The 10,655-nt window shown below is 45.6% G+C and overlaps 1 protein-coding gene across 2 annotated transcripts in view; it reads left to right on the top strand.

The window, feature by feature from the left end:
• Positions 1–1,791: 1,791 nt before the first annotated feature.
• Positions 1,792–10,655, top strand: part of epas1b (endothelial PAS domain protein 1b) — a 38,581-nt gene continuing 29,717 nt past the window's right edge. For both annotated transcript variants that reach the window (XM_036546474.1, XM_036546475.1), the window contains exon 1: positions 1,792–2,241. In XM_036546474.1, the coding sequence (XP_036402367.1) occupies positions 2,216–2,241 (26 nt within the window). In that variant the 5' untranslated portion in view covers positions 1,792–2,215. The remainder of the gene's footprint in view (positions 2,242–10,655) is intronic.

The raw sequence follows: 10,655 nt of genomic DNA, 5'->3' as shown, positions 1-10,655 counted from the left end.
CTGCCGATTATTTTATGAAACGATAATAACTAATCTCCCGTCTTTTTCAGCATGGCACTGATTCTTCAGTGAATGTTTTGCATTGGTCAGGGTGTCTCTCACAGGACTGGGAATGGAGGGTTTAGCCTAAAAATAGGTATGGAGAATGATAGCATATTATAATACTGTATGCAAATGATCTTCACAATGCTGTCCTTATTGAGTCTACTGCTTAACCACCCCATTGCTGGTACTGTAAAGTTATATGATTTTTATGGCCTGAAATAACAAGACTACAATGATACAATATTGTGAGACACACAATGATTTACTGTACAGGTAGTAACCTGAATTCCCCCAACCAATGTGATACATAACGACATTAGCATGAAAAATCTACTCAGACATGCCTATCAGTTAAAAGGAGCTTCTTGCATTTTCATCAGTGAAATTATTTAGTGGAACTGAAGTTTGCTTTGAAATACTTATATGGACTGATTTACTCAGCAGGGATTCACAAATGGATCTGTATGTGAAACCCATCTTGTAAATGCTTCAGTCAAAATTGATTGGTTTTTTAAAAGCACTGTCTGACTGTCAGTGTTCTCCAGAGTTTTCTCCCAGTCCTGGCCCCAACAGACCTCTGGGCATGCTGGTTTTTCCATCTAGCTGTTCTTAATAAATTAAGTTTAATTGGCCTTTTAATTGAATGCTGTTCTGGAGATGAGGTCATTCCACTATCAACTATTTGTACTTTGTGAGGGCAATGTTTTGTTGGAAATGTATTTGTATTACTAAAATAATCTTGTTTTTTTACATTTAGGGCAAGTTTCACAGCTCTGTAAGCTTACTTAATGGTTTAATTATTTGTTTTATGCCATACAGAAAGAAAAAACTAGTTATTTTAAATTAGTAGATACATTAATTTAGTTTGAATTGCTAATGAATGATGTACAAATAAAAATAAATGGTATTGTGGGGAAAAACGCGATTTGTGTATTAGCGCAATACATACACCTACATATATCTTACATAAACGACTTCTAGCAGAGAGCAGTCAAGACACGTGACATTCATATCAGTATTGATATGAAATCAAATGAGCAACATGGTCAGTACCAGCATATACGCAACATATCCTGGTAATTTAAAATGTAAAACATTAAATGAAGACGGAACACCAACTTGCAAAAAGAAGGCATATAATTTTGTATTGAAAACGTGACGATCAGTAAGGCCTCCTGAGTTTTTCCCCCCACGTAAAATGCGCCTGCCAACGTTACACATTACAACGTTACAATTATATTCAACTGTCAAAACTACCTCTGGCTAGCTCTACCTCTGAACTGAAACTACGCGTGAAACACTGAGAATGTGCGCGCCTCTTTGAACTTGTAACGGCCAGGGAGGTTGTATGAGCCGTGTCGCGGTTGTATATATACAATTTGCAGCTATTCCCGACGCTGATTATGTAGCATTATTAAGGAAGTTGCGGGCAAATTAGTGTGCGTTCTTCTCCGCGCTTTTCTCGTCGCGAGTGCTGAAATAAGGGGCGGAGGGGGGCGGAGGGGGGGGGGGGGGGGGAAAGCGATCTTGGCACAATCTTTGAGGTCGATGGACAAACACCGGCAGCGAATGAGCTCACCTACCGACAGACCCGCCCCGCCACGACCCAAAGTGCGCCGACCGGGACCTGTAGCGAAAAAAAAAGACGGACGCGGTGAGAGAGGTGGCGAGAGCTTGGGGTGCGGGGGGGTGGGAGGGTCTTCAAGGAGAGCCCGCCAATCACAGCGTCCAGATTGATTGAGCGGCTGTCAGCGGGCCAGCTGAGCGCAGGAGTGGACTGGGGACAGGGGCTGGAACTTTCCCAGACTAGCAGCACAGCCGAGGAAACTTTGACAGGGGGACTGAAACCAGCAAACTTAAAGCGTGCCTTGTATACTTCAGATCTGTCTACCCGAAATCGGAGAGAAGGCTGTACAATCCTCGGCAGTGTTCTGAGACTGTATAGCCCACCTTAAACCGCCTTAAGGACTGCATTGCAATATGGACTTTGCCTGAAACAGAAAAAAATCAAAACATTCATTTTAATATTCTGCAAGAATACTGGTGGCAGATTTGCGCCTTTTAGCTGTTTTGCGTGTTTTAAATCTGGTGTGAAAACTATCCGAACGCACTTGGACTTGGCAGAGGACGCACGGGGAATTGCGAAAGGACATTTGACAGAGAGAAAACCATGACCGCGGAAAAGGAAAAGAAGAGGTAGGATGCATTATTTAAAATGAAAAAGATGTGCATTGCAGAGTTTGTCTGTAAATTAAAATAAATAATATAATAAAATGCTTCTTCCGGTAAATTGGTTGTTTGACGGTTCGAACGCCTCTATCATTGCGTATAGTGAAGTCGTCCTTGCAGTTCTGGAACGATTGCCCAGGAGGAAAAAAAATCGACGCTGCGCCGAACGGTTGTCGAACGGACCTGTTGCGCTAAAGTTCAACATGGACAAAACTACAGCGAATCCTTTGTATAGTTACTAAATCAAACTGGATACAATAAGCAGGTGTCCTGTTTTTGTATGGTTATTGTTACATGGGTTGGTTCATTTGTGCATGAAATCGCTTGGAGGGAAAGACAATGTTAGTCTGCTTTCACTCAGTAGACTTAACACTATAAAACCCGATTTGTATAATTACTTTAATTCTTTCGATCTATGAAATTGCTCTGTAATTTATTTAAATTTAATTTTACATTAAAAAGCGGGGTGGTGCTGTGGAATAGCTTGATAGACGCGCTCCAAAGCTCGTCTCCAACTTGACTGAAATTACTAGTTATTTCTCACATTTTGCTACATCAGCTTCGTAAGTATAGCCTGTAGGTGACAATGTTTATTATTATTAGCATTAGTAGTCTTAGTTGTATTAGTATTTTGTTCTAGATGTGAAGTGAAATAATAAATAATTGCTAAATATATTTGATCACAACAATTTTCTGACTTTTTAAAGAATGTTAATAAAGTAGTAGTAGTAGGCCTAGTAGTAGTAGTAATAATAATAATAATAATATAATAGATTAAACATTCTCTTAAAGACATAAAAAACTATTAAATGCTTTGAGGTTTTTTTCTTTCACATGTCCACTGTCCACAGAATCTTTCATAATGCCAGGTCAGTATTCAGAGGGATGTCCAGCAAACCGATTCTGGTCTACTGTTTCACTTGAAAATCTGTCCCTGGAGAGTGGAACTGAAGTGATGACCGGGGGAGCAAGGAGAGGCAATGTCTTTCGGGACATCCCCTGCGTCCATCTTCACTTGTCCCCTTTAGGTCTGCAGGGGTGTGTGAGTCTCTCACCCCTTGCCCCCAGCCCCCAAAAAAGAGTTCCCAGCTGATGACCTGGTAGACATGGCGCAGCCAGCACGCTCTCGGCTTTGAATGCTTTGAAAATGATGGTGAAGGGAAGATGGGCAATGGAGTGTTGTTCATCTGTGCTATATTAGTTGCAAAATGGGTTTCCGTAATGAAAGCTTATAATGTAAGCTGATTCTCTATGAAAGCCCCTGGCCGACAAGTGGTTCTGCATGAAAAATGTATGGATTGGTGCTCTGTCTATCTAAAATGAGATTAAATGGAGATATATTTCTGGAGTTTGTGACAATGCCAGGGGCTGGACAGTAGGTCTCACTTCAGTGCATGCCCAATTGTGCTGTATGTGTTTTTTACCTGGTGCTTTTTCACTGCAGCCATGTCGTTACATGCCTCAATTTCAGTTACTTTACTGCTTTCAGTTCTTTAAAGCACGGCATGAAATCACACCTCTGTCTGTGTGTTAGTTTCTCACCCGCAAGCTTTCCTGCTGCTCCTCTTACGGCAGCTGAGAAAAGCCTGTTGATTTTGAGGGATAATGTATGAAGTGAACAGTTTGTGCGGCTTTAATGAATTGCGTCCCTGTAAAAGTATTAACATCTCCAAACATCTTGGCAATCTTCGAGAGCTGAGAGTGGATTTTGTGAGTAAGCCAGTGTGATCATGGAGGCGTAGCCTGCCTTGTGATTAATCCACATTAATGCTCCTTGAAGACCTTTTATCAGATCTGAGAAAATGGACCAAAAAAATGTCTTCAGGTATAAAAACCAGTAATATAAAGAGACATGGAGAGTCAGGAAATTCCAGATTGCAGCTGATGAGCATACATTAGACGTTTCCTTTGGCAGGATGAGCGTCCTCCCCGTTGCCTCCATCACGCAGCTTACACAAGTACGGGTCAGCCATCTTAAAAAAATGGCAGAAGCATTCAGGTCATGGGTATGAAGGACAGAGGGTGTGTTTGTGTGTGTATGTGTGTGGGTGTTTTGTGGGTCTCTGAATGGACGGACGAGGCTCAGGTCAGTGATCCTTTCCACTGCTGGTCAGGACAGTTGTGCATCAATGTCATCGATCCAACTCCATTTGTGCAAAGCCCCAATTACTGTTACAATTAATTATTTTCTTGAGAGATATGATGACGTGTACATATCTTCCTTTGAAAGCTTTTTAAGTCAGCCTGGATAAGAGCATCCACCAAGTGAATAAGTGATAATACAATGAAACTATTTCTTTTGGCCTTGCTTTATATTATATAGTCTTGCCCACTAAATATGATAGGATGTAACATTTTTTTAGGTGTTTTACTTCATGTGCATATTGGGGCTTTCCTTTGGTTTTAATTTACTCATATGTGAGTATTCATTTGAATTAAACGTTGCACAGATGAAACAGATTTTTTGATGATGTCTGATTCATGAGGCCAACTTCATTGATGGTGCATGGCATGTGAGGAATCATTTTGGTAGTGTACATTTTGTCTGCTGACTATCAAAGCTGTTTTCATTGCCTGGTTCTCATCTGGGGCTGAACTTTCCCTGAAAATAAGTGGATAGTTATGAAAAAGACTGACCTCACAACCAGCTTCGGCATCACATTGTTTGTGTGTGAGTGTATGCGCACATGTGATATGCATATCAAATAAAAGGTTGCCTTCTCTCCCTAAATAGCTAAGTGCAGATATCTTCTGTAGGCGTCCCTTACTGAACACCTTGCTGGTGTTGGTCAGCAGCCTTGATCTTTACCAAGTTTTCAGAAAGTGTGTGTGCGCCCAGGAGAGATCTGGGCCGATCCAATGCTCGCCCGGGCGACCAGGACATGTGTACCCTCTCAAAGAATGCTGCTGATGCATTTAGGTTACATTGTTTTGCACTTGACCCACTTAACAGCTGCGATGGTGCTCCGAGCACCTCCAAGAGGTGAGCGCTGTCACGATCCCCACTGATCGCCGGTGGTCACACCCAAGCTTGCGGGGGCACAGGAGTATCGCCTGCCTGAACAGGGCTGACTGATGTCATTATTTACACTCTCCCCCTTGCTTTCTCTCACGACGAAACGTGAAGACCCATCTGTCACTGCGGACCTCTGAGAAATGCAGTGTGGCGTATGTGAAGTAGGGGAAAGTGCAGCAGCAGAAGTCATGCAAAGGCTGTCATTCTTTTCACTGACAACAGAAGCCGGAGGGACACCAGTGACGTCTGTGAGCTCTGATGTGGAGCACGCAACATAAAACGAGAGATAACAAGGGAAAAGAATAAACAGAGTCCAAGAGCCAGGGGGGTTAAAGGTCAACAGGGCCTTCGTCCGCTGCTGCGATCATCTCCAGTAATCTGCTGAGCTGCCCCAGCTTGATCCTCCTCCTCCTCTTCTGCATGCTGGAATTTAGACGTTTGACCGCTCGGTTGCGACAGGCTCCTTTTCTCCACGGCCGCTCCGGCGTATCGGAGGTTTACATCATCTCTTACACGCCAGGTCTTCACCTCGGAGGTCCGTTTCGGCGCTCTGTCTTCTACCAGAGCGAGTGATCTGTGAGAGCGAAAAAAAAAAAAAAAAAGCCTGCGCTGTCCCGAGCTTTGTCAACTCAGCGGTTCAGTCAGCATTTGCGGACTGTCGGTGGGCACAGTGCCAGCGAGGCAGAGCGCCGTCTCACTCCCGGCGCAGCTGTCGGGTTTCTCTGCGCTGAGGCGTCGGGCTCAGAGCCCCACGCACGAAATTCACCTTGACACCTCACATGCCGGATTTGGGCCATTACCTTCCCTGCAGTGCTGATGAAGGTTTAATTTCCCATTGTTTTTTTTTCCAAATTTCCTTCCCAATTCTCACAATGGTGAAAATGTCAACATGGTGGGAACAAGGTGGCTTGAAAATGTATGTGCTGGGAGATAGACTAACCTGGCGTGCACTAATGCACCCAAGCCCTCCCTCTCCATACCCTGCACCAGTGACTGCAGATTAAACTGGAGAGAAAAGGTTAACCGTGATATGGCAGGGGCCAACGATCTGAAAACGACTCAGACAAACTGATACCGAAATCATACTGTGGTCTGCCAGCAGAGAGCAGGAGGGAGAACAGCAATTCACTTTGTGTTCCTCTTTTTTCCATTTCAGCTAGTCTCATTGAGAATCAAATCAAACAGACGGGTAGCAAGCTGGAAAAAAAAAACAGTCTCAAAAGTGAGGGGTCTCTCGCACGCGTTTGGCAGGCTTGTAGAAGAGTAGACGAAGGCCGGCCGTCCCGGGTTGCATGGAGGCCGAACACTCCGGGACACAGCCAGCCAGATCTGTTCTCTCCTAAGCTACAGCAGGGCACACAATCGGGGCAGGCCGAGTTCACCCTGTATACACTCCCAGATAATGAATCACAACACTGAATTCAGTCCCACTAATCTCTGATTAACTCCCTCTCTCTTCCACTCCCTCAATCTCTCTCTCTCTCTGTTTCTCTTGCACGCTCTCTCTCTTTCCCTTTCTCGCCAGCCAGTCCCCCCCCTAGTCCCTTTTGTCATTTGTGGGAGATTGTAATGAATGGCCACATTTATTGAAACTGTTTTTTTTGATGAGGTCTCGGCTGCCGTTAAAACGTGTTGTGAGAGTTTGGGAGGCAGAAGAGCCCTGTCCGGCCCAGCTGCTCGACTTCTTGAAACCGAAGATTACGGTTTATTGTGACAAGGCCCCAGGAGGGGCCGTAAATGCAAGCTTCTGAGTCCTCGTGGCTTGTTTCTGGCGTTGGGGTGAGTTTCTCTCCTCCAACCTCCCTCTCTCTTTTTCTCTCCCTCTCTTTTTCGGGTGTTTAATTTGGCTTGAGCGAGGCCGAATTCCCTAGGCGCCTGGCCGCAGCTCCCCCCCCCCCTCCGCCCCGTCCCCCAGAACGCTGTCTCCTGACGTTTCCTGCAAAGCGACCGCCTGCTTCCTTCAGCGCACCGTTGCGTAACGCCGATCTCAACCGCTTCACGACCCATCGAGGGCCGCCACACGTCCTGCGAGCATGCGAGACAGCATCACCGTCTGTGTCACCCCGTCCGATCTTAAACCATCCCCTCCGCAGCCTCCCGACGCCAGAGTTGTTTTCCTTATCTGTCCCATGTCCAACTCATCAAGCAACTTCACACAGTCTACGCTGTCAGCATACCAGTCCATGTTAAGTGAAATCTGTGTGCTCTTAAAGGGAATGTCCACTTTAATGAGTAGAGGAACGGACAAAAAAGAGTACAGACTGCATTAAAAGAAAGATACAGTGTAGATCTAGTGCTCTTTTGTTTCTTAATTTTGGGGTTGGCCTTTTAAAAGCATTGTGCACCGCTCTGCCTGTGGCCGAACCAGCTTTGGCACATAGCGTACAGTGCGCTGGTAATTTGCTACTGTGTGTGACTGTGACATGTAGTAAATCACAAGACGGAATATAGCAAACAGAGGCTTTCTCTCTTTCCTGCTGGATGCGAGTGCAGGAGAGAGAGGGAGGTTTCGTACAGCAGACCTGAACTGACTTTGCATTTATTTTCATAGGTTGTTCAGTTTGTTGGTTCTGTGGGGTAGATGCAGAGCACTCAGCATTATTATTAAACAGGTCTCAAAAATTGAAATTCCCCCTTTTTTGGGGTGTTTTTTTACCCTAGAGAAGAGAATGAGGAGAGCCCTCTGATATACGGGCAGCTGTGCGGCTGATCCTGGGAGGTGCAGAACTTTAGGGACGGGTCTCGGGAAAGCCGAGCGCGGGCGTACAGGAGGCCTGTGCAGGCCTTGCGAGGCCCTCACCGCAGGATCCGGCGTGGAGCTTTCTAATTAAACTCTCTCGCTCTTTTATTTTTCCTCCTGCGTCAGTCTGGGCTCCTCGAGGAGTCGACTTTAAGCTCCTTTTCATTCACAGCTCCCCGCCAGGGCAAGTGGGAAAACACAAAATAAAGACCAAGCAGCTCTTACAGTGAGATGTACTCTTCCCCCTCCCTTGCTCTCTCTCTCTCTCTCTCTCTCCCTCCCTCTGTGACTGTGATTGTGCTCTGCCAACCGAAGTCCTGTTTTGTATTCTGCATCACGGCAGCATTTGGGCTGTTGCAGACTGCCACCTGCAAACATTAGCCACGCGCTCTCAACTATTCACAGCAAGCAGGAAAGACACATTAAGAATTTTATATACGTTTTGCGATAAATTTCGATAAACGCCGTTTGTCCTCCGATTCTGTTTCACGCTGGGTTTTCATCTTCGCACAGTGGTTTCCTGTGTGGGAGCGGATTTTCAGAGCGATATTGAGAATTGCAGTCTGATACACAGGCAGATGTGAAATGGGGCAAAGGACAAGGGGACAGAGTGGAGGAGAGGAGGAGAGGGAAAGAGAGTAAAGGGATAGAGAATTGGGGCTATAAGTGGGAGCAGAGAGGAGAAGAGAGGAGTGAAAAACGGGATGCCAGGAGAAGAAATGATCAGCAGTAAGGAGAGAAGGAGGAATACTATGAGGAAGAAAGATGAGCAGAGTGAGGAAGAGGAGGGGAGACAGAGGAGACAATGGGGGGGGGGTGTGAGTGACTCATTCTTCAGAAATCCTCTCCCCCAGCGCTCTCGTCTCTCTGCCATGCAACATGGCGTCCGCTCTCTGATTCCTGCTCCTCCGATTGTTCCGGGGCCGTTCGGCCAGCCCCCATTACACTCAGTGTCCTCCGCTCGAGCCCTTGCCAGTGTTGGCATAGCAACAGGGTTTACGTGGAGCACTGCATGTCCCCCCCACAGCAGCCGCTCCCCTGACGTCTGTCCGGACGCTCCCCCTCATCTGATAAAACCCTGCGTCGCTCGGGACTGCTTGGTGCTGGGTCCCGACCCAGGACAGGGGGGTGCATCAGTAGGGCTGCGTGTTTTTGTGAGGCTGTTTGCCCACTTCTTCCTCTCATTCCTGTTGATGAATCCTGCAGCTGTCTGTCTGTCTGTTTGATGCCCCAAGTGAATTTGACTGCCCCTCCCTCAGGTTCGTTGTATCTCTGGCAGTGAATGAGTCGAGGCAGAGCTGGGGGCAGTGTGATCAATGTGGGAGCCGGAGGGGGATCAGGTGACAGGGAGACCAGCACACAGTACATTGGGTGTTTCGGGTGGGCAGGGATGGAGGTTGGGGGTGGGCAAACGTGTGTGTGTATGTGTGTGTGTGTATGTGTGTGTGACTTTGGTGGTGGCTTGTGGGGGGTGTTCTGAATGTTGGGATCGCAGCGATGTAGGCATCATGAGCATATCATCTGAAGCATCGGCGGTCCCTCCGTCCTCCTGTGATGACTCAGAACTGTCTCCTCGAACGGTGTTTGTTTGCATGCGTCGGAACACGCTGTTCCAGAGGATCAGAGATTAGCGGGTTATTGTTCGCTGTTTGTGCTCTGCGAGACGCTGAAGTGACAGGAAGCCGGGCCATAAGCAAGGAAGGGAGGGGATGGCGCTCCATTGGTTTGGTGAAAAAACTCAACATCCAATCCCAAACCTGTCGTGCAAAAAATGATATATGTTAAAATACAGCACATTTAACAGATATAATGGCTGATATAAGAATCTGCCAAAGTAGTAAGAGAACCCTGGGACACAGTCAATCCTGTACTACCACTGTTTAAATATCCTGCTTATAAGATTCAAGCAATCTGCCTATAAGAGTCATTTCGACTTGCTTACAACGAATGATACTATACTCAGTTGAGTGTGATACACATAAGTGAAAAAGCTGTTTAGACTCTGAACACACCCGAATCTTGGATCTCAGTTTAATTAATCTAGCACCTAGCATGTAAGATATTTTGAGAAAAAAAACTTGTGGAGTTTGGCAGGTGGCTGGTGATCTGAAAAAGACGTTTGCTGATGAAAAAAAAAACTGCCTTCTGAAGTCTTAAGACCAACTGAACAAGAGGTGGAGATGAGAAAGTCTACAGCCTTCTCCGGCTAAAATTGTAAGGAGAGAGAAAGAAAAACACGGTCAACAGACGTAACCCAAAAGGCGACCCTTACTGAAGTTGCGCTTTGTGAGCAAATGGTGACTGTACCAAAGATACACATCTCCAGTTGTCACAGAGACACTGAAAACGAATTAACACGGGTGAGAAGTTATTTACGTTTGATGTTACACTTGATATGGCATTTGAAAGAATTTGGTGATGTGACTTCACCATGGCTTTGTAGCCTGCAAAGCACAGCACCAGAAATTCACATGGTGACACGATGAAATAATCATTGTAGGTCTTATTTTTATGTTTAATTTGAATTGATAAATTAGAAAATACAGTATATTCAAATGCAACTTATTCCATGTTGAGGAATTAAGAATGTTTCTCAGTTAAAAATGTGAAAATATGAAACAATTA

Source organism: Megalops cyprinoides, chromosome 15 (genome assembly GCF_013368585.1).
Source record: "Megalops cyprinoides isolate fMegCyp1 chromosome 15, fMegCyp1.pri, whole genome shotgun sequence".
In the NCBI taxonomy this organism is placed as follows: Eukaryota; Metazoa; Chordata; class Actinopteri; order Elopiformes; family Megalopidae; genus Megalops; species Megalops cyprinoides.
The sequence above is the reverse complement of the archived record's forward strand: the minus strand, read 5'-3'. Positions and strand labels throughout refer to the sequence as shown.